The 24,834-nt window shown below is 43.6% G+C and overlaps 1 protein-coding gene across 6 annotated transcripts in view; it reads right to left on the reverse strand.

Moving 5' to 3' along the window:
• The window catches only part of CFAP58 (cilia and flagella associated protein 58), a 450,792-nt gene that overhangs the window by 357,303 nt on the left and 68,655 nt on the right, over positions 1–24,834 (reverse strand). For 5 of the 6 annotated variants that reach the window (XR_012160075.1, XM_073354431.1, XM_073354433.1 and 2 more), the window contains one exon: positions 4,449–4,568. Coding sequence is in view for 5 of the 6 variants with exons in the window: in XM_073354431.1 (XP_073210532.1) it covers positions 4,449–4,568 (120 nt within the window). In the remaining variant the exon portion in view is untranslated. Of the gene's footprint in view, positions 1–2,937; positions 3,193–4,448; positions 4,569–24,834 lie in introns of those variants that run through there. The other variant, XM_073354434.1, reaches the window with a different exon arrangement.

The raw sequence follows: 24,834 nt of genomic DNA on the forward strand, positions 1-24,834 counted from the left end.
AGCTGGAGAGCTGGAATCAGGACCCTGCAGCCCCTGCCCTGTGGTTTGCAAGGAGTGGGGGGACTGCAGCCTGGCTGTGCACCCCAGCCTGGCAGCTTCTGCCAGGGGCTGCAGCTGGGCTCATGTGCCCCAGCCCCGTGGTGGGAGCTGCAGCAGGGGCTGTGCGCCCCTGCCCCACAGCATCCCTGGGCCGTGCGCCCCCTCCTGGCTGCGCCCCCTGCTGCAGCCGCTGGAGCCAGGGGTCTTTGCCTGACAGTCCCCCCCTCACCCATTGGACTCCATTCCTCCCCCTATGTAACCCTGCTCCCAGTTATTTTTAGTAAAGTCACGGATAGGTCACGGGCTCCATGAATTTTTATTTATTGCCTGTGACCTGTCCATGACTTTTACTAAAATAACAGTGACAAAATCTTTGCCTTACTTATAACCCCAAGCCTCCTTAGTCAACAGACCCAAAAATTCTCTCTAGTTTTTTCCAGGGTCACACTGTGCTCATCGGCTACTGTTTGGCTTTCTTGTTTTTTGCCTCTACCTCACTCACTGTTCTGTCCTCGGTCTCTCCCAGTTTTTTGACTGTTCTCCTTCATACACACACATGCCCACACACCCCTGCCCAAAACAATACTCAGCAAAAGCCTGTGGGTGGGTTCACATACTCCTTTTGTCTTAAGTGGGGGCTTATCCTTACAATAATAACAACCGTACCCTTCGATAGCAGAGGTCCAGAGCATCGAGTGTCCGGGAGCACTCTGTACAGCTTTATTCCAGGCATCTAAGAGTTATTAAGGCTCTGATGCAGCCAGGTGAAACACAGGCAACCACATGGCCACCACCAGTCCATGACCAGGCAGCATTCCCGCTTCATCTCAAGGCCAATCTTCAGAGTTTGATGTGCAGGGATTTTGTCTCAAAGGTGGGCAACATGACCAAAAAGTCAGCAGTGGCCAATGATGACTTCAGTCCTCTCTGGGCCAGTACTCAATGCTACATCCCTATTACTGATAAAGTCAAACCATCTTATACCCAGTAGTCATTGCTGACAATGCATATGAAATGGCACCAACTTCCTTATGTTTTTTTTAAGCAACGTCCCTGTTTCAGATCCACCTAAGAGAATCTGACGTGTGCAGGCTTCATAAAACCATACTTTTGTATATAGTTCCAACTTTTGTTCACTCCAGACCGTATACAGGTCCTCCATTGCCGAGGCTGCTAAACCAGTTCTCCTTAGAATGTCTGGTGGGCTGCATCTGTTTGAAGACAATTTATTGCCTAGGTAGATGAACGTTTCAGAGTAGCAGCCGTGTTAGTCTGTATCCGCAAAAAGAAAAGGAGTCCTTGTGGCACCTTAGAGACTAACCCATTTATGTGAGCATAAGCTTTCGTGAGCTACAGCTCACTTCATCAGATGCACTTCATCAGATGCATCGGATGAAGTGAGCTGTAGCTCACGAAAGCTTATGCTCAAATAAATTTGTTAGTCTCTAAGGTGCCACAAGTCCTCCTTTTCTTTATAGGTAGATGAAGTTATCCACTACTTCCATGGGTTTGTCCAGAAGCAGAGATGTCTTGTACCACAACTTTTGTGCCAACACTCTGGATTTTTGCTTTTACCCAAGAAATCCTTGGCCCAAGAGCAGGTGCCTCGTGCTGGAAGCTCTCTAGTGTAGCTTTAAGATTGTTTGCATCCTGACCAAAGAGGATGACATCATCCGCATAATCCGGGTTGGTAAAAGAAGTTAAATGGACAGTTATACTGATATTTGTGGAGATATGTTCAAGGAAGCAATCTATTGTGCAGAAGAAGAGGGCTGCAGCCAGGACATATCCCTACTTTACTCTGGATCCAGTGTGAAATCTGTGAGACCTGAGGGTACCTCAATGCACCCATGCCTCTGACTCATTATGTAGGTCTTGAATTAACCTCAGGAGGATATCAGGGACACTGATGCCTCGCAGGTTCTTCCACAAGGCAGCTCTAGCCTTACAGTTACATAAACCAAAGGGTGAGTTCACAGCTATCTGTCTCAGTGAAGTTTTTACTCAACCCATAAACATATGTTGACCTGGCACAGGAGAATAGCATGTATGCCTGTTTGCTAATACAATATTGTGTGTGAGGAAGTAAAAATGTACACAGCAGCAATTTAATGCATTAAAGACCAATGAGAGCTCTAAGGAAAACTTTGAATCATATTCATCTTTGCTAAACTCCTGCTTCTATTTTACATTTTTTGCATTTCTTTTCTCTTCTTCCAGATAACTAAGATTTACATAAAAACAGGCTCCTTGTTTATTGAGGGTAAACATCATCTGCTCCTGGAGGATTTTCCCCATGGTTGGTGTAGAGTTGATTATGATGCAGAAATAGAAGATGATGACTTCAACAGGGAAAGGAGCTGAAGGAGCAGATGAACTCTTGGGAGAAGGCTCTTGCTTTCATATAGTCAAGAACAAGGGAAGAGCCCTACATTTCATATAAGCAGAATTGCTTCTCATGATCACACCTTCAAAACGTTTTCCATGAGGCAGCTCTTCAGAACCAGGAAATCCTGATTTCTAGTGACAAGGGGTTAAGATAGATTACTCTTGTCAGCCCTGTAATAAGACGTGAGACTAATGTACGCACAATGCACTGTGAGAGAAATAACAAGGATTTAGGAACAGTTTCCACTAGCATGTTAAAAGGAGTGTGAAAATGTTTTTGACTCACTTATTAGAAGATTTCACTCATTTAAGAAAAAATGAAATTAAGCCTCATGTATCTGTAGTATCTCAAAATGTCCATGTGGATGAGCGTTTAGAGTAATATGCTGTACATTAATATTCTAATTGCACTTTCATTTCTTCTTTGTTTAATGAAACAAATAAACATAATATTACTAAATTCTATTCTCAGAATGCTTAGGAAGCTTACACATTAGTAAAACAACCTCCCTTTGTTTTCCCCAGCAGAGAGGCTATGAATATTGTTATGGACTTTCATACAGAAAGCACAGTTAACAGGTAGCACTGGCATTATACAACACTGTACTGTAGACTAGAGAAATGTCATGTAAGTGCTCGGCAATGTACCCACAGTAACATGTACAGTTCTGTCCACTTCAGAACCAAAACACCATTGGAACAAAACCAAGGGAAGTGGTGGATTCTGCATCTGTTGAAGTCTTCACATCAAGACAGGATCCCTTTCTGGAAGATAAGCTTTAGTGAGACATAGGTTACTGGGTTCAATATAGGGATAACTGGATGAAACTCTCTGCCCTGTGCTAGACAGGAAGTCAGACTAGATGATTCAATGGTCTCTTCTGGCCTTAAAAATCTATGAATCTATGAAAAAGAAGTCAATTTCTAAAATGTAACTGTTTCGGTTAGCCTCTGAGGGCAGACCAATAAACAGGCCCTATATCTTGTCCAAGTAAACCTGTTGAGTTAGTAATATTTACGCAGCATGCTATTCCTGGACTGAAATACAAGGTGTTCTTTCACAGATTTATTTGGATGAAATGGAGGATCTACTTATTGATCTGCCCTCAACGGCTAATGGAAATGGTTAGGTTTCAGACGATTCTTAGAAAGGATGCTTCTCAACTGATGGGCCAGTCTTTGCTTGTAGAGACATTTTATAGTTATTCTTCCATCTTTGACTGTTGGTCCTATTTGTCCTCTTATTTGTATCTATTGACTAATCAAGCTGAGCATATCCAGTTATTTTAATCTTTCCTAGTAAATCAATATTTTCAGCCTTTTGTCATTAGTGCTATTCCCCTCTGAACTCCTTCCAACAGCCTGATGATTTTTTGGCAGTGAGGTGGGAAGAGCTGTGACTCTTAGGCCAGTGTTTCATGGAGAATGTAGGGAAATGTTGAATTATCCTTTTTTGACAAACATCAGAAATATTTGTTTAGGACAAGACAAGACTTGTAAATGAAGAAAACTATGCCCATTCCCCACAGTTAAAAAGTCTTTGGCATCACAGCTTAGTGTGGAATATGGATGCATAAAAAGCTGAGAGGAAACGGCTGAACTGCTAAATAACTGTATAGCCAAGTAACATCACAGGAAAACAAAGGTATCTTTTGATACGCAGCTATAGTTTAGGAAGTGTCCTATTTTAAAGAGCTTGTCCCATTTTCTCTGACATTATTCTTTCTTATCTTTTCTCACTTGCTATCCCCCTTACTGCACTGCAGTATTATTGGCCAGGCTGCACAAAAGCAGTGAAAGCACTGTGAAGAATTACAGTCTTCTGAAAACCCCCTGACAGTGAAACATTTTTAACTCCTTGCCCCCACCTCCAGCCAGAGATTGAGGCTCAGGTTCTCAGCACCAAAAGACTCCTTGGGAAGACAGCCTTCCCTGTGCAAAGCACTGATGTAGTCCTATAAGCATAGCAGCCCTTCAGATGGACTCCCTTTCTGATTAATCCCATGAAGGGCATCTCTTACTTTCAGTTGCTTGGTCTTCTCTCGGAGGGTGTGTCGGTAGAGCTGCAACTGTTCTGCCGCTTCGGGCCCAGGCTGCCGGGCCAAGATGTGCTTCAGCTCTACATACAGCTTTTCCTTTTCCTAAGAGACAAGATAAGCAGAACAGCAACAGTTCATAAGTGCTCTTATTTGCTGTCACAGTAACAACAGGACAACCTGTATTTATATCAACCCAGCTGAAAGATGCAAGTAAATCTAGCAGCTATTTGCAGAAACAAAGCTGCCTGTGTGTCAGTCTCTGCCTTGCTAGCCATAAGGTATTTAAAGTTGTTGTGATAGCAGTGGGATAAGCTCATTAAGACAAACACCCAGCTAGTTCGTACCAAGAATTAAATATTCTTAAACACTGTCATCAGCAAACCTGCTTTGGCACAGAGGGTATAAAACAGAGTCACCAGAAATATAGTCAAGGAGAAAATTACTTACCAGTAATTGTGTTTATTGTAGTCCCCTTCTCCCACCCCCATCACATTACACTAAGGGATATAGCTCCACCAACCTGGAAGTAAGGAGTCAACCAAACTGTCAATCACAGCCTGTATAAAAGAACCAGCCCGCCCAATTTCTCCTCCAAACAGAATCCTGCAGAGCAAATAAATATATAAGAAAACCAAACAACACACAGCACTAATTGAGAGAGCCCCCAAGGGGATGTGGGAGGAAAGGAAAATTAGGGATGACTATGACAAACACAATTACCAGTGAGCAATTTTTCCTTGTCATATGTCTTCTCGTCCCACACATTACAACAGAACCTATGCAGTACATGGATGTAACAAGCCATAAGTTCCCAGAGGAACTCCATGGCCACTAGAGGCTTTCAATGATGAAAGATTGCTTCCAAATATGGTTTAAGGTCTAATTTATTTTACCTGAGTAAATACGTGTATTATGTAAGGTCTATATCATGGCTTTGCACATTTCAATGGGGCTAATGCTTCACCACTCTCAGTGATGTTGCCACCTGTACAGGTTTTCCCAAAATCATCCCTTTTTTGAAGAGGCTGTCCTGGGAAATTTGTAAATGTGCTCAGTACACACTACCAGTTGTTCAGTTTTATGGGCCTGGGATCATTCTGGATGTCCTGTTTTTTTGTACCTCAGAGATGGCAACCCGACCGCTCAGACTGAGATAATTATTATTATTTAATATAATCATCCTTCTACAAAAAAAAGACATAGCAGGCATCTAAGTTTGTTAGATAATGAGAAAGAATGATCCCCCTTCTGTATGCTGTGAGTGTAGAAATGTTCTTTTACCAGTGTTGCCACGTCTCTCAATACTTGTTGTTTTTCTTGGTACCCTGCTCCTGCGGTAAGGTGATTATGAGAATTTCAGCTATCATTTAAAAAACAAGTTTCTAGCCCTTGTGGTTGCAGAGAAAGGATGGAAAATGTGTACATCCAAAAGGTTCAAAACCAAAACGCAAATAAAAAACTTTTTTAAAAATATCATTTTTAGGCCAATCTCGTGATTTTGGGGGACCTGACTCACAATTTTAACACTTGAGGTTGTGCTTATCAAATGAAGGCTTAGAACTAGGGCTATTGATTAATTGCAGTTAACTCACACTATTAACTCAAAAAAAATAATCGTGATTAATCGCAGTTTTAATCGCACTGTTAAACAATAGAATCCCAACTGAAATGTATTAAATATTTTTGGATGTTTTTCTACATTTTCAAATATATTAACTTAAATTACAACACTGAATACAAAGTGTACAGTGCTCACTTTATATTATTATTTTTATTACAAATATCTGCACTGTAAAAATGATAAAAGAAATAGTATTTTTCAATTCACCTCATACAAGTATTGTAGTGCGAGCTCTTTATCATGAAAGTGCAACTTACAAATGTAGATTTTTTTTTGTTACATAACTGCATTCAAAACCAAAGCAGTGTAAAACTTCCATGAAAGTTTATGCCCAAATAAATGTGTTCATCTCGAAGGCGCCACAAGTATTCCTCATTGTTTTTGCTGATACAGACTAACATGGCTACCACTCTGATACAAGTCCCCTCAGTCCTACCTCTTATTCAGCCAACTGCTAAGACAAACAAGTTTGTTTACATTTGTGGAAGATAACGCTGCCCGCTTCTTATTTACAATGTCACCTGAAAGCGAGAACAGGGGTTTGCATGAGACTTTTGTAGCATTGGAAGGTATTTATGTGCCAGATATGCGAAACATTCATATGCCCCTTCATGCTTCGGCCACCATTCCAGAGGACATGCTTCCATGCATCATGCTGATGACACCCATTAAAAAAATAATGCATTAATTAAATTTGTGACTGGACTCCTTGGGAGAGAATTGTATGCCTCCTGCTCTGTTTTACCCACATTCTGCCATATATTTCATATTATAGCAGTCTCGGATGATGACCCAGCACATGTTGTTCATTTTAAGAACACTTTCACAGCAGATTTGACAAAACGCAAAGAAGGTACCAATGTGAGATTTCTGAGGATAGCTAAAGCATTCCACCCAAGCTTTAAAAATCTGAAGTGCCTTCCAAAATCTGAGAGGGACGAGATGTGGAGTATTCTTTCAGATGTCTTAAAAGAGCAACACTCCAATGCGGAAACTACAGAACCCGAACCACCAAAAAAAGATAATCAATCTTCTGCTGGCGGCATCTGACTCAGATGATGAAAATGAACATGCATTGGTCCGCACTGTTTTGAATTGTTATTGAGCAGAACCCGTCATCAGCATGGAAGCATGTCTGTGGAATGGTGGTTGAAGCATGAAGGGACATATGAATCCTTAGCGCATCTGGCATGTAAATATCTTGCGACACCGGCTATGACAGTGCCATGCAAATGCCTATTCTCACTTTCAGGTGACATTGGGTTTTCTGGTAAGCAGGTCAATTGTACTGGAGAAAGTTGGCAGAAGGAAGTAGTGATCTTCTTTAGAAGTTGTTGAGGAAGACAATGGCCAATGAAAGTTAGGGTAGGGCCGATGAATGATGCAATCCTGACACAAAGAGCAAAGGAGAAGAGAGCATGGATAGAACATCCCCAGTTGCTTATCTGATCTGAAGAGGGAGCACTAGCGTGCTGACAGGGTCCAGAAAGGAGAGGAACTCAGGAGATACTGAACTCAGCTAATCCTCAGAACACCTGAAAGGCTAAAAAACATGGATGGAAAGTAAATAGAAAGACTAGAAAGGGTGTGGGTCTGGTAAGAAAAGCAGGGCCCTGGACATCATGTCATCACAAGGTGAGTCTGGAGCCTGACAGAAGAAGCTGTAGTGTTATACTGGGACTCCATGAGGCAGATTAGGAGACTGTGGGGCCAGTGAACTTCTGGACATTTTTTGTAGAAGATGCTTATCCTGGTCAAGTCTAGAGTCTAAGCACAAGGGAGCAAGCATTAGAAAGGCTGCCTGCATTAGGTCTGGTCCTCTCATTTACAACAAGTTGTTTTGTATTTGGGGGCTCATTTACTGTATCTCTCTCTGTGTTTTTTTATCCTTTTTACTCATTTTTTAATTTAAAAAACTCATCTTCTATCTTATCCTTCTCTGCTCCCAGGAGAGCTGGAAGGGGAAAAGAAGCATGTTTGAACAGAAACAGAACTAAACGACAAGGAATGAATAAAGGGACCTAGACTTCCAGGTTGAAGATGACAAAAAGACTGAGTAGGAAGTAGGCAGGCTTGGTCATTTAGACTGGCTTTGATGAACATCCTTTTCACCTACCTGCTTCATGGATGGTGCAGCTATCCTTATTGGGGATTCTTTTGTGGGTGTGAAAAAAAGAGACCTACAACAGTGTGTAACTGCTGTGCATGATCTATATTCATAACTCAACATTGTATGGTACCTAGGCCAAGATTTTCAAAAGTGAGGCGTGATTTGGGATCCCTCAACTTTTCTTTTGGATGCCCAACCTTAACATCTTCACAGGGCCTGGTTTTCAGCACTTTCTGAAAATTGGGACCTTTTAAAGCATATCTAGTTGAGCATCCAAAAATCACAAGTTACTTTTGAAAATCCTGGTCTTAAACTACGATAATTTATTCAGAGGTACCCCTTATAAGTTTTTATCAATGCCTGGTAGAAAACACAAAATCATCACTCATAAAGTGTGCAGATGACATAAAGTTTGGGGGAATGGTAAATAATGAAGAGGACAGGTCACTGATACAGAGTGATCTGGATTGCTTGGTAAGATGGACACAAGCAAACAATATGCATTGTAATATGGCTAAGTGTAAAATTATACATCTAGGAACACAAAATGTAGGCCATACTTACAGGATGGGGGACTCTATCCTGGGAAGCAGTGACTCTGAAAGAGATTTAGGGGGCATGGTGGATAATCAGCTGAACATGAACTTCCAGTGGGATGCTGTGGCCACAAGAGTAACACACTCCTCGGCTGTATAAAAAGGGAAATGTCTAATAGAAGTAGGGAAGTTATATTACTTCTGTATTTGGCACTGGTGCAAATACTGCTCAAATACTATGCCCACAATTTGAGAAACATGATGATAAATTGTAGAGGGTTAAGAGAAAAGCAAGAAGAATGATTCAAGGATGGAAAACGTTCCTGATAGTGAGAGATTCAAGGCGCTCAATCCATTTATTTTAACAAAGAGAAGATTAAGGGATGATTTGAATACAATTTGTAAGTACATACACGGGGAACAAATGTGTGATAGTGGTCTCTTCAGGCTAACAGACAAAGATCTAACAAGATCCAATTGCTGAAAGCTGAAACTAGAGAAATTCAGACTGAAAATAAGGCATACATTTTTAACAGAGAACATAAGTAACTATTGGAACAACTTACCAAGGGCTGTGGTGGATTCTCCACCTCTGGCAATTTTAAAATCAAGATTGGAAGTTTTTCTAAGGCTATCCTCTAGTTCAGAGACGAATTGATTTAGGGAAGTCCTCGGGCCTGTGTTAAACAGGAAGGCAGACTAGATGATCACAGTGGGCCCTTCTGGCCTTAAAATCTAAGAGGTGGTGTGATTTTTTCACAGAACAACTCTTCTGTAACCAGGCAGCCCACTGTAACATGAACTACAATTTGCACATGCAAAGCATTACATGGAACTTTCATTCTGCTGCACAGAGTTTCACTATGTCTCTAAAAGTGACTTCTAACATTTTTTGTTACTTTGGGTTCAAGCTTTTTGTATGTTTAAAAAGCAACAGCAAATGAAAAAGTGGCCTTGTGAAAACCAGGCTTCTCTGTGTTAACACTCCATCCCTGAATGTATCACAGATTTGTATTTTGGGAGCGTGTACTGGTAATTTGGATAAATATGGACCAGTTGATGGATTGAAGGTCTTATGTGCAATTGTTTTCCAATTTATTTCTCTCCTAACCTACTACAAGGGCCAACCAAGCTCTTCAAACATTGTGCAATGGGGTGTATAATAACCCCATTTAGAGACAAAGCGTGCAATTCTATTATAAAGAGAATCTATCTCATGCAACAGAGACTCATTAGCTGTCCGATGTGTATTGTTTCCATAGTCCAGCAGTGGCAGAACCAGCTGTCTTGTAATGCATATCCTGTCCTTTATTGCTAAGCGCTGTCCATCTCTTTTATATCTAGTCAATTAATTTGTCACTGGGTTAGAAGCACCATATGTCAGGGAAACATCAAAAGAAAACCCTGTATACTTAATTCTTTCCTCATCAGCAAAAGTTTGTATTCACAGGTTGACACTTCAAAATATTCTAACATTTTAGCCAAGGATGCAACAAAATGTGACTTGTGTATCACGTTGTTTACCTTTCAAATTACTTTAAAAACACATATAGCTGGAACAAATTTAAGTCAGAATACAAAGTATATCTGATACTATCAGCAAAAGTGGTGCAGTTATCCCCACACATACATATTTGGGAATGCCTGGCAAAAACAAAGCAGCATAAAATAACTGAGAAAGAACCCTGAATTTTACAATGCATAGTCGGGGCTTGGGGATGGATGAGCTGAGGAATATGCAATGTAAACTACACCTGGGTATCTCCTTTATATCCAGCCACTGGCTGGTATACTGACTATATGGAGTTACCAGCCAGCGCTGTCTGACCCATCAGCAAATGGTATTCAAAGGAGTGCTGATTTCAGTTGTGATATTTCCTGTACTGCAACCACTGAAGATGGCTCCCTGCTGCTGTTTGGACAGCAGCTGAAATTTACCCCTCCTCGCTCCCTCCTTAGTCTCCAGGGGTGAACCTAGTGGAGATGGGGCAGACAGAAATCAATCCTCCACCTACAGGAAGGCCATAGGGCTGCAACCCAGATGGTATTCCAAGTGAACACCTGGAGTAGTAGTTAAGACCCCTCACACCATTTATGCATGGGTAATGCTACAATTTAGTCACAGGTATTTTTAGTAAAATTCATGGACAGGTCATGGGCAGTAAACAAAAATTCACAGCCCATGACCTGTCCATGACTTATACCATAAACATCCCTGACTAATCTGGGGGGGGGGTGGAGGGTCGCTGCTGGGGGGGCACCCTGGGGGCCCGCTGCTGAGGGGGGTCCAGGGCCATCGGCTCCAGCTGCCAGGGGCTGCTGAGCAGCGGCTGCTCCAGCCATCCCAGGACTGCTGCTGGAGGCCACCGACAGCGGCTGCTCCTGGGGACCGCTGCCGGGGGGCCACTGACAGCAGCTGCTCTGCCCATGTAGCCTGTGGCAGGGGGTCTCAAACTTTTTCTTGTTCAGGCCCCGCACAACATGCTATAAAAATGCCAGGGCCCAGCAGGGGAGGGGGGGTGGGAACGCAGGGCTCCAGGCCGGGGGTGGGGGGGTGGCAGGGGACAGATCCTTGGGCATAGGCATAGTTTTACTTCTATTTGGGGGGGCAAGAGCTGGCAGGGCTCGAGCCAGCTCCGCAAAATGGGGTCCAGGGAGGGAGCGCTACCTCCACCCCCTGATTCACTCAGGAGGCCACCCAGCCTGTCTGGACTCTGCGGGGATGCAACCAAAAAATATAACCCAATGGGGGGGCTCAGTTCAAAAAGTTTGAATATCACTCAGGGTGCAGGGAAGGGGTAGCTAGGGGCTGTGTGCAGGCAGGGGGGTAGCTCAGGGTGCAGGCAGGAGGTATCTAGGGGCTGTATGAAGTGAGGGGAGTAGCTCAGGGTGCAAGCAGGGGGGTAGCTAGGGGCTGTGTGCAGGCAGGAGAGTAGCTCAGGGTGCAGGCAAGGGAGTAGCTAGGGGCTGTGTGCAGAAAGGAGAGTAGCTCAGGGTGCAGGCAGGGGGTAGCTAGGGGCTGTGTGCAGGCAGGGGAGTAGCTCAGGGTGCAGGCAGGGGGTAGCTAGGGGCTGTGTGAAGTGAGGGGAGTAGCTCAGGGTGCAGGCAGGGGGTAGCTAGGGGCTGTGTGCAGGCAGGGGAGTAGCTCAGGGTGCAGGCAGGGGGTAGCTAGGGGCTGTGTGCAGGCAAGGGAGTAGCTCAGGGTGCAGGCAGGGCAGTAGCTAGGGGCTGTGTGCAGGCAGGGGGGTAGCTCAGGATGCAGGCAGGGGAGTAGCTCAGGGTGCAGGCAGGGGAGTAGCTAGGAGCTGTGTGCAGGCAGGGGAGTAGCTCAGGGTTTAGGCAGGGGGGTAGCTAGGGGCTGTGTGCAGGCAGGGGAGTAGCTCAGGGTGCAGGGAAGGGGTAGCTAGGGGCTGTGCGCAGAAAGGAGAGTAGCTCAGGGTGCAGGCAGGGGGTAGCTAGGGGCTGTGTGCAGGCAGGGGAGTAGCTCAGGGTGCCAGCAGGGGGGTAGCTAGGGGCTGTGTGAAGTGAGGGGAGTAGCTCAGGGTGCAGGCAGGGGGTAGCTAGGGGCTGTGTGAAGTGAGGGGAGTAGCTCAGGGTGCAGGCAGGGGGTAGCTAGGGGCTGTGTGAAGTGAGGGGAGTAGCTCAGGGTGTAGGCAGGGAGTAGCTAGGGCTGTGTGAAGAGAGGGGAGTAGCTCAGGGTGCAGGCAGGGGGTAGCTAGGGGCTGTGTGCAGGCAGGGGAGTAGCTCAGGGTGCAGGCAGGGGGGTAGCTACGGGCTTTGTGCAGCCAGGGGAGTAGCTCAGGGTGCAGGCAGGGTGGTAGCTCATGGTGCAGGGGGTAGCTAGGGGCTGTGTACAGGTCCGGGGGGCTCCCAGGGCAGCTCCCAGCTTCAGCGGGGGGGTGGGGGCAGGGCTCTGAGCTTCAGCCCCGTGCCACTCCCGGCTGGGAGGTGGCCACCGGCTTCAGCCCCACACTGCTCCAAGCTCAGGGGGAGGCTTCAGCCCCGCACCACTCCCGGCTTCCGGGCACAGGATGGGTGGGATGCGCCGACTTCAGCCCCATGCCGCTCTCAGCTTCAGCGCTGGGGCACCGGGTTTCAGCTGTGGGGCCCCGCAGCCTCCCTGAAAGGGCTCACAGACCCCCAGGGTCCGCAGACCTCTGGTTGAGAACTGCTGGCCTATAAGGCTAGCCTGCTTGCTTGCCTATATATATCTATATCTATAGATATAGATATATATCTTTTCTTATGGACTTCTTATTTTGTTATGAATTTGATTATTTGTTTTATTATCATAGATTTATAGGTTTATATTAAAGCATTTTGGCTGTTAACGCAAGGGACCTACAGACCACATCCTGTATGCTGAACTATGGCAAAGTTAGCAGACATATGTTCGGGACCTTTCACCTAGGTAGGTGGTGATGAGCTAAAGCATAAGGTTCATATATGGCTGCGACCTTTAACATAGCCAGATAAAGGATGCTTGAAGCAGGGTGGCATAGGGGGCTTCCTAAGTTCATACCTTATTGAAACTTAACAGGTAAACCACAAGGAAAGAACCAAAATAACTGGGTAGGACAGAAATAACAAATGTGAGAATGAGCTAATGTCATTAATATGTATGTATATGTCATCAGTACGCACAAACTATGGAGTAAGTGTCCCCTGACATTTTGTGGGTGAGGAAACTAAGTCTGGACATAGAAGGAGGGCTCAAGTACTCAAGCCCTATAAGAGAGGTGACCCGCCATGCCAAGAAAGTTTTTTTCTAACTTTCTTTCTAAGCTTATGGGTTAGAAATCTTTCTAAGCTTATGGGTTCCTAAGTTTCGAGCTTCAAGGCTTCTTTATTAGTCTATAAGTCTGTTAGTTCTTAATTGTAAGTTTAAGTCAGTTAGTTAAATAAAACTCTTAAGTTAGCTTCAACAGCTCTTAGGTCTGTAGCTTCTCCTAAGCTCTACACCTCCCACTCAAGAACTGAGAAACCTGGACATGAACTTTCTTGGCATGCCAGAAGCAAGGCTGGTCCTTTGTCTCTCACCACCAGGTTATCAAGGAAGGGTGTAAGTATATTAATCAAAAGCTTTAGTGTATAATATCACATGTATCTCTAAAACAATATTACTACATTTGTAACTCTAATTATTACTCCATTTATCTCAATAAACATCTTTAAGGCTACATTTGTCTCAGTGTAAGTGCCCTGTCATACATCTCATCTCGAGAGTCCCTGCAAACTCTGTGTAGCCTGATTCTGGGAGAAGAACCTTATTATCTTCTGATCAAATTAATTGGTGAGCCTATAACCCATATTATCCAAATTAATAATATTAACTTCCTAAAATCAGGCACACTGGTCCCTGGGACCAGCCACACTGGCTGCTACTTGGGCGGTCCATGGGGTCAGCTGCTTGGGCAGCCCTGTGGTCAGCCACACTGGCTGCTGCACAAGTCATGGAGGTCGCGGAAAGTCAGGGAATCCGTGACTTTCCACGACCCCCGTGACAAACACGGAGCCCTTTGCATGGGTCTTGAGACACGTGATCCATGGAAGTGCAGACCCAGTAAACCCTTCCTTGTCACATTACAAACTACCCCTCTGTGCCAGACTGCAACTGTAACACACAGGTGGAAAGGTGGCAGATTTGGAGTTTCCCTACAGGAGTTTAAAAGCAGTTGGAAAGCACAGGTATTTGCTTGCATTAAGTAGGGCAGGTCTCAGTGGCAATACCCTTGCCTATTGAGGAGGTATGGGTAAGATCCACGAGGCTTCCCTGTAATTCAGAGAAAGAACAGGAGGACTTGTGGCACCTTAGAGACTAACAAATTTATTAGAGCATAAGCTTTCGTGGGCTACAGCCCACTTCATCGGATGCATAGAATGGAACATATAGTAAGAAGATATATATACATACAGAGAAGGTGGAAGTTGCCATACAAACTGTAAGAGGCTAGTTAATTAAGATGAGCTATTCTCAGCAGGAGAAAAAAACTTTTGTAGTGATAATCAAGATGGCCCATTTAGACAGTTGACAAGAAGATATGGTAACTTCCACCTTCTCTATATGTATACATATATCTTCTTACTATATGTTCATTCTATGCATCCGATGAAGTGGGCCGTAGCCCACGAAAGCTTATGCTTTAATAAATTTGTTAGTCTCTAAGGTGCCACAAGTACTCCTGTTCTTTTTGCGGATTCAGACTAACATGGCTGCTACTCTGAAACCTGTAATTCACAGTTATTGCTGCTTAGCTTTCATGGCTAGGAGAAATGTACGTTCCTCTAGCTCAGAACTAGGCCCCAAAAGCTGAAGTCTTTATACAGTCCTTTGTGGGCAAAATTCCCACCAAAGTCAGTAGGAGGCTAGAGCTTTGTTCCAGGATTGGGCTCATTGTTACAATTATGTACCGTTAGTGATGCAGGCGAATATACAGCTACGGCAAAGTGATGAGACCACATTCATTGTGCGTAAGCAGTGCACATTGGGAGTCTCAGATTAGGGGTTAGAGTCAGTCTCCCGGAGTTCTGAAGAGGATTTCAGTGCCTCTTTGGTAGCTGCTGTATAATTTGTGTAAGTAAAACAGAATTATTTTAGAACAATCTTATCAGTCTGAGATTTGTTTTCCAGGAGAGCTCAGAGGAGCCCACAGATCTGCCTTTAGGCTATACTCTGACAATATGTTTCTGTGTCTCCAAGTCTCTGTCCCATTTACCCTCCCGCTTTTATTTCCTTCCTCTGAATATGAACTAGCTGCTGTCTTAGATTCCTGCATTCCCCTGGCCATCTTACTCTGCACTTGCTGAGTGAGAGGAAATCATTTCTTCTGTAGAGATCTGACTAGGTATTTGGCAAGTTCCAAGGGACTGATTCTTCAGACTCCCACGGTCATCAATTTACTCACTCTGTGGTCAGGCAGAAGCACCTTACCAAGCACTAAAGATATGTCTATATCCGAGCTGGAGGTATAATTTCCAGCTCAAGGAGACATACCCACGCTAGCTCTGATCCAACAAATGCCCCAGAATGTGGCCATGGGCAGGGCGAGCAGTGGCAGGGGCTAGCCTCCCCAAACACAAGCCCAGGGTCTTGGATGGGGTTGTATTCAGGGGAGCTAGGCCCTCCCACCACTTGTGCTGCCACAGCTACACTTCTGTTTTTAGGCACTAGTTTGATGAGAGCTAGTGTGGGTATGTTTACTGGAGTTGGAAATTACACCCTCCAGCTCCAATGCAGATGTCCTCTAAGGGCTTGTCTACACTTACAGCACTGCAGCTGTGCCGTTGTAGCACTTAGTGAAGACGCTACCTACACTGACGGGAGAGCTTTTCCCATCACCCCAGTTAATCCACCTGCCCGAGAGGTAGAGAAGCCCTCCAGTCAACAGAGGAGTAGCTAGGGGTTAGGTTGCTTTAACTGTGTTGCTGAGGGTGTGGATTTTCCATACCCAGGAGTGATGTAGTTATACCGACATAAGATGGTAGTGTAGATCATAGAATCATAGAATATCAGGGTTGGAAGGGACCTCAGGAGGTCATCTAGTCCAACCCCCTGCTCAAGCAGGACCAATCTCCAACTAAATCACCCCAGCCAGGGCTTTGTCAAGCCTGACCTTAAAAACCTCAAAGGAAGGAGAGCGTAGGTAACCCATTTCAGTGCTTCACCACCCTCCTAGTGAAAAAGTTTTTCCTAATATCCAACCTAAACCTCCCCTACTGCAACTTGAGACCATTACTTCTTGTTCTGTCATCTGCTACCACTGAGAACAGTCTAGATCCATCCTCTTTGGAACCCCCTTTCAGGTAGCTGAAAGCAGCTATCAAATCCCCCCTCATTCTTCTCTTCCGCAGACTAAACAATCCCAGTTCCCTCAGCCTGTCCTCATAAGTCATGTGTTCCAGTCCCCTAATCATTTTTGTTGCCCTCCGCTGGACGCTTTCCAATTTTTCCACATCCTACTTGTAGTGTGGGGCCCAAAACTGGACACAGTACTCCCGATGAGGCCTCACCAATGTCGAATAGAGAGGAACGATCACATCCCTCGATCTGCTGGCAATGCCCCTACTTATACAGCCCAAAATGAAGGCTAAGCCTGCTTCACATAGTAGAAATTACTGCTGCCAAAAACTGCTCATTTTGCTCGCTCTTCCCATGGAGAAAAGACTGTCAGTGACTGATATCTCAGCTCTTTGAGCGACATTCCCTTATATTCCCAGAGTGCCACTCAGCCATTACTGCAGTCACAACCCAATTCCTTCTGTAGGTGATAGTATGCATCACAGAAACCAGTAACTGGGAGCAAAGTTCTGTGTTCACTTAGATGGCCTTTTCTTATCTGCTCAGGATGCTGGCAAACTCCTGAAATGACCCCAGTAGTTTGTAGCCAAGTGTATGATTTTGAACTAGAGGTGATCAATGATCTGACCGCTAATGAAGATGTATTTGCAGCAAAAATACACCAGAAAGCCCCAATTCTCTCATAGTATCAGTGTGGCCTTCTGGTTAGATATTTCAACAAATGTGACTAGTATGGCTGCTACACATCAACAGCCTTCTCAACCAGCTCTGCAAAAATCCTACCATGCACCAAGCACTCTCCCTCACGCAAAAAACATTTCAATCTGAGTAAATTTCCTTTGTGTTTGTTCCTGTGTCTAGCAACAGGAGCACCACAGCCATCAGCAAAAAGAAAATAAAGGAAGGCGGAGTTGTAAAGCGAAAATGTGCCACTTACTGTACCTTACCATCTCCCAAAACACTTAACCAAACTGGAAATCCTTATTTTAATTAGTAAGGGGTGAAAAACAGCATAGCGGCTCTGCAAGCGCATTGCAGTCAGACATGGCTTTGCTGAAGAAAACAGTTAGTCAACATGCCACAGGGGGTTTCTTGTTTATTGGCATTATAACCAAAATGTCAGAGCTAGGCTGAACTCCAGAACCATTTTGTTTATGATGTCATGGAGTATTACAGCCTCTTAGATGGGATGAAATCCCCACTGTGAGATATTAAATAGGTGGCTAGAATCTGGTTTAAAATAAGACTGTATATATCATCATAGTCATTTTCCCTTTATAAGCAAGGTACTTTTTTTATATATAATACAGTAGTTCTTGGCTCAGGATGTCTATGATTAGGAGTTTTGTGAGGCATATGAGAAATTAGCATACAGTAACCTTCACGATTTTTGTAACAATAGAAGAAATTTGCCTCTAGCACTTCGAGCTATGTACCATATGAACTTTCTCAATAAACACTTTTCAAAAGCTCTTGCTCTTTCTCCTTGTCTATTTTAAATATGTTAAACACCTTTGCAGTTGGGGCAGCTGTCTAGAGTAGCCTGCATTTATATCATCAAGTAGACCCTCCTTTAACAGTCTTGGGCAATATTTTCACAAACTAAAACTAAATCAGGCTTGAAACAGAATACTAAAGTCCCTCCACAATGTGGCAGCACTCGCCCGGATGTCCTACAAGGGGCTGCAAGGAGCTCCTCCTTAAATGGTGCAACCAAACTGAAAGGAAGATTGGCATGATTTCCCTGCCTTTGCTGGAATTTGCACCACTCAGGACAGTGCTAAATTATCCCTGCCTGAGACGATTTATCCCTCCGGCTCATAACAATGCTTCTGAAGAGCAAATTTGTTTCTCTTGGAGTGGAGCAGACTGCACCAAAATGACTGGCATTTTCAAAACAACTTAATAAGGGGAAAAAATACCTTGGAGCCTCTTATAAGGTCTTCAACCTCAACCCTTTCTCCCAATGGCACAAGCTGAACACTACATTATCACTGTCTTTCAAGAACAAAGTATAAACATTTCCAGCAAAAGTGCAGTTGCTTCCTATACATTTATTTTTGCCAGGTGTTGTTCCCTGCTTCTTTGGGTGTGGGTGAGAAAGCTGTTTTGTTCAACTTGGAAAACAAATGTGAGAGATTCTCTCCACTCCTCTACCTCAGAGCTCAAAGGTCTAAGACACAAGGTTTATAAAAGGCTAAGGGAGGGGGGGAAATACATAGGAGCCCCTTACTAAAATATTGACAGCATTTCACTGATTGCTAGTTATATGGGGCCAGATTGTCAGCGAGTATAAATCTGTGTGGCTCTGTTGATGTCAATGTTTACCTTTGTCATGGCAAAAAATGAAGGATTAATGGATTAATCACTTGTTCTTTTCTATATGTTCACAAGGACAAAAAAAAATGAGATTTGGTGAGCTGTTCCTTGAAACTGAGAATTGTGGTGAAAAGGCATGGACTTATTTAAATGCTCTATCTGACTTCAAGGTCCTTGTAATTTACCCGAGCTTTGGTTGAACAGAGTTCTAAACAAACTTCTGTTTCATCTTCTCCTAGGGATTTGTTTTAAAATATTTTGTAGGATGGCTAGAAAAGGTTGATGCAGATCCCATCAACAAGGAGTCTAAATATTCTAAATGAATAAGTCAGAAAGGTAGACAGTGTGATACCTTTGACTGGGCTAATAATTATACACAAACTTTCAGGACACAAAAAGTCCCCTCAAGTGAACATCAGTTTGCTTCGAAAGCTACAACATTGGTTTAATGACGCAATGGCTCTTACCGAGCTGACTGCAGTCTAAACGGTCAGATTAGCAGACAGACTTAGCAAGGTTCTGGTGCGAATGAATGCTTAGCCTTGTAGGCTAGTGGCTCAAGCAGCAGAGTAGGGCTTGAGAGACCTGGGTTCTAAGTCTACCACGAGCCTGCAGGATAATTTCAATGGGAGTTAAGCACTTAACCTGCTTAGGTGCTTTTGGGAAATCCCACTAGGTAACTTTAGGCATCCAAACAGCTTTGTCAATATGTTCCTTAATAGCCCAAGTCCCATTGCCTTTCTATGAGACTTAGCCTAAACCTCACAGCAAAACACTGGGACTTAGGCTTCTAAGTGCCTCCGTCACTTTTGAAAATGGGACTTAACGCACTTTTGAAAATATTGCTTCTTGAATATATATTTTATAATTCCAGTCCTCTCTTAACACTACAAAACACCTGTCTATCAAAGTAGCAAAAACTCCTTGCCTATGCCAAGTATCTTACTGAATGAAGAGCTGTCCCCTGAGAGTCTGTGGAACCCACTGAAAGGCAACAACATACGCAAGGCATACACATGGCAATTCTGAGATTATTAATTTGCAAAAAAGAGCTTCCCCTCAGTAGCTGTAACTTGAACTAAAATCTGATGTGCACTAACAGCTCTTAGCTTTGCCGGTGCGTGTTTACGAAGAATGCGGAGGAATACTACTAAAGAGAAGGGAAAAAATGTGGTCCTTATTGTCAAGCAGAAGCAACTGCTGTACCCACAGAATATGGGCCTGGTTATGTTATGTTTTTAAACTATGACCTCCCATGTGTCCGATTTTAAAGACATCAGGCCATAAGAGATTTTATTAACAGTGATACCTACCTCCCCCTCAAAATGATCTAGTTGTTGTTGCATATCTTGTCATCTGTGTTCCCCCAACACTGACACTACTCAGATTCTTCTGGGTAAGAAACTGAAAGGATTTAAAAAAAACCCACTTTGCCTGTCACTGTCGTATGTCATTTTTTAAATGACACACACAATAATCATCCATCACTGAAGGTGTTGTCACGGATTTTACATGTCCTGTCACTCGGGACTGTTGAATACATTCGCCCTGTCGGAAAAACGCCTGTCAAGTGGTACCTGAGTAATGGGGATTTTCAGCAAGCTTTGGGTTGGGTGCTATAATGTGGATTTGTGAATGCATTGCTATACTGTTGTTGCTGCACTCCTCCAGTAGTTTACTTTCTCTAAAAGGGTCTGGATGGCTGACAATCTAGACTGCATTGCTAACACCACAGCAAACTTTGTGCATAGCAATGTATTTATTCAGCAGAACAAGTAATTTACCTTTCCTTAACGAGATAACTATTTGATTAATATACTTCACCCTGAGGTGCATAGCAGATTTATTTGTTTCCCAGATATATGCTTGAATCCAGGGATGAGGAGTAAACATTCTTTATTCAGTTCATTTGTTACTTACTGGACCAAATCCTGAAGTCTTCATTCATACTTTATTCGTGCAAAACTCCAGCTGAAGCCAATTGCAGTTTTGCCTGATTCAGAACTTCAGAAGTTGACCTACTACATGTAGCGTTTGCCGTTTAATAGCACTTTGGATTAATGCTCACGATTCACGGGTTCAGATCTGGTGCAAGATTCCAGCAAAAGGAATGTGGTGGTCTCTGTGACTTCCGCTTTTCTGCTAAATTGTGTGCATTCATCTCATCCTCCCAACCCACTCTCTTCCTTTTGTCCTTTTGCATCCTGTCTGTCATGTAGACTGTGAATTCTCTGGGATGCCTGTACATGTACATGCCTATACAGCACTTACAACATTGAGGCTCTGATCCTTGATTAAGGTTCCTGGGCGCTACCAGAACACAAGTAATTAATATAATAATGGTCTCCATCACCACAAAAAGAAAAGGAGTACTTGTGGCACCTTAGAGACTAACAAATTTATTTGAGCATAAGCTTTCGTGAGCTACAGCTCACTTCATTGGATGCATTCAGTGGAAAATACAGTGGGGAGATTTATATACATAGAGAACATGAAACAATGGGTGTTACCGTACACACTGTAACGAGAGTGATCACTTAAAGTCAGCTATTACCAGCAGGAGAGCACGGGAGGGGGGAAGGAACCTTTTGTAGTGATAATCCACTGAATGCATCTGATGAAGTGAGCTGTAGCTCACGAAAGCTTATGTTCAAATAAATTGGTTAGTCTCTAAGGTGCCACAAGTCCTCCTTTTCTTTTTGCGAATACAGACTAACACGGCTGCTACTCTGAATCCATCACCATAGTATCTGAATGCCTTCCACCTTTAACATATTCATCCTCTCCATACCCCTGTGAGGCAAGACAGTGCTATTAACCTCATTTTAAAGATGGGGCAAATGGGGTACAGAGAGGCTGACTTGCCCTTAGTGCTGCACATCAGGAGTGTAGATATAAGCGGGATCTGAATGAATGCTTCTCTGAGATCTAGCGGGGGGGGGGGAGAGGTGTGAAGACTTTGGGTGTGTTTATGTAAATACAAAAAGAAAAGGAGTACTTGTGGCACCTTAGAGACTAACCAATTTATTTGAGTTTCTCCCACTCTGGTTAGATATTCAGGAGATAGAGCGGTGTCAAAGTAATCACATTTGGCTGGTGTTGGGTTACAAATCATTTTAGTACTGAATGCAGGGGTAGTGAAATACGGTTACCTATTTGTAATTATTGTAGGAAAGCAGGACTGTGCTTAACCTGTCCCAGATAAGGAGGCAACCAGCTGAAAGAACATTGTTAAGCCAGGGGTTCGAATGCCAGAGCCCTGTGATAGTAAGACAGCTGGGAGCAGGTGTCTCAGCCAGGAGGCTGTGAACCCTCCCCAAGGGTCTTCCCTGGACTGGTTAAACCTGTTCCTCCCCACTGTTCAAAGAAAGAGCTAAATGGGTTTCATTAGGAGCCTCTTTTGTTATTTTAAATGCTCAATCTCTGAGAGCTGCAATAACTTGAGCTGGGGCAGTGTCTCTGCCCAGCCTGCAAAGAGCTGACAATCACTAGGAGACTGATGTGCAGAGGTCACAGCAGAGAGGCAGGTGGCAGCAGAAGGTGATTGACAATTGGCTGGTGAGGTAGCGAGTGCAGCGAGCAGGGCAGCTGGCGGAGAGGCGCAGTGGGCAAGTGCCCAAGCAGCGGAGCGAGTAAGGTGCCTCCTTACCTCCACCCAGGGTGGGAGGCAAACTCTGCAGATGCACCTCTGAACTCTGGGTCTGCACTGACCAAGGACAGCAACTATGAGTGGGGTGCAAGAACCTGAGGGGGAAAGGAGACTGCCCAACTTACTTGGGGAGTGGGTCTTTTGCTCATGGTTTATGTTTATGAACCCTGTTTGCAGACCTTTCCCAAATTAATGCCAAGTTACTTCCTTCCCTTTATTAAAAGTTTATTTTCTACACTCAGACTCTGTGCTTACAAGTGGGGAAGTATTGCCTCTCAAAGGTGCCCCAGGGTGGTGTATAATTTTCCCAGGTTACTGGGTAGAGGCTTGAGCCAGTTCTGTGTTGTGTCAATGGAAAGGAACCCCTAGATATTGAACCCGGCCCTGGTTGCTGCTGGTTCCACCTGACAGAAGGATTACATCGGGAACATCTCTACAGTGTATTCCATATATCTATTGCTATCAATCTCTCACCTGCATACTAAAGTTCATGTATTGGGAGTACGTGCATTAAAACACAGGATGCCAAGGATGGCTTAGGTGTAATTAAATTAATCCTGAATGATGCAGAAGGATGGAATCTGAAGACCTGCTAGAGGTCCCTTTCAACTCAAATGAATCCACAAATTCCCCTAAAAACATTAAAAATGGATTAAGTATGTGTGTAGGTTTCCTATCTATAAACCCAAATGAATTTCTGCTCCAACAGCAATGTCCTCCTCCTTATAAATGACATCTTTATCCCTGAAATATTTCTGGACAAAACACCACCATCAGAGCAGCTAAAAATGGCAAGGATATCCCTGAATTGTTATTGGGATCCATTTTCTTCTAATTTCTCAAATAAATTCACATCTTGCTGCTGTCCAAAAACACCTATCACAGGAAATCTGTTTTTTCTGGGCAGCAGGGGTGTGTAATGTAATTGCACAAAGATTCAATAAGAACTAAACTGGTCCACTGAAAAAATTCTTCATCAAAAATGTTTTGTTTGGGTGCTAAGTAATCTGCTTTGCTTTCCATCTCCCACTGCCAGACATATTATCACTATTTGTTTTTATTGGAAAACAATTTTCTTAGTGTTAAACACAGTTGATTATCTTCACCTGATGCAGTTAAACTCATCACTACCATTCCTGCCTTGTTTTTAAAAGTGCGATTTAAATAGACATCCCCTAAACAAAAACAAAAAAGGTTGCTTTCTAGTGAAGACTTTATTCTCATCTGTTTGACTGCAGTAGACAAGGCTGGGGGTAGCGGGGAGGGCAGAAAATAATATAAATGTCAACATGCTTTTAAAAACAGTTTATCATGCAGCATGTTTCCAGAGCACATAACTGTTCTAATTCTAGATGGATTTAGATTAGAAAGACTAAAACAAACTAATGTACCTTGAGATATGTTCTGAATACATAAGAGTCAAATTTGCATTGTGAAACTCACCCCTGTGCAGAGAGCAAGCACATACCCTAAGCATCATTTACGTCCCAGTTTAAGCCTCTATGTTTACAGGGAATTTAAGAGGTACATGCATAGACTATGCTATCCTTCTGCACAGGTGAACTTTGCCCTCTGGGCCTAAGAAATATGCCAATTTATGACATCACAGCTCCTTGTTTATAAAAGGAGTTAAGCCTACAGCAAACTTGGGCACTAATCCTGCAGTCTGCTCCATGTGGGATGGACACACAGAGCCCCACTGACTTCATGATCAGCACTTATAGTTGTAAAAAGAAAAGGAGGACTTGTGGCACCTTAGAGACTAACAAATTTATTTGAGCATAAGCTTTCGTGAGCTACAGCCCACTTCATCGGATGCATCCAATGAAGTGAGCTGTAGCTCACGAAAGCTTATGCTCAAATAATTTGTTAGTCTCTAAGGTGCCACAAGTACTCCTTTTCTTTTTGCGAATACAGACTAACACAGCTGCTACTCTGAAACCTGCACTTATAGTTGTATAAGGAAAGGGAATAAAAGATTAATCAAAAAGGGGATGTGTCAGTGATAAAATAGAAGGCATTAAAGAAATGGCAATTGTTCAGAAATATAATCATACCCACCCATGCAAAGAATCCGAAAAAAGAATCAAATCCTTTAACATAACACAAAATACCAGAATGCAAAACATTTCCACCTACAGGCACCAGTAAAGTGACTGAACAACGGCCAAGTTCAGTGGCAAGCACAAAGAAAGGAAAATAAAAAGAATGTCACAAGAAGGAAAGAACCTGAAAAAATGCTCCTGAAGGATAAGTCAATATCTGTAGTACCTACATACGTTACTTTATATACTGCATTGGAGACCTCTATTCAAGTCAGATCCAAGGAACTAGG

This window comes from Lepidochelys kempii, chromosome 7 (genome assembly GCF_965140265.1).
Source record: "Lepidochelys kempii isolate rLepKem1 chromosome 7, rLepKem1.hap2, whole genome shotgun sequence".
NCBI classification, from domain to species: domain Eukaryota; kingdom Metazoa; phylum Chordata; order Testudines; family Cheloniidae; genus Lepidochelys; species Lepidochelys kempii.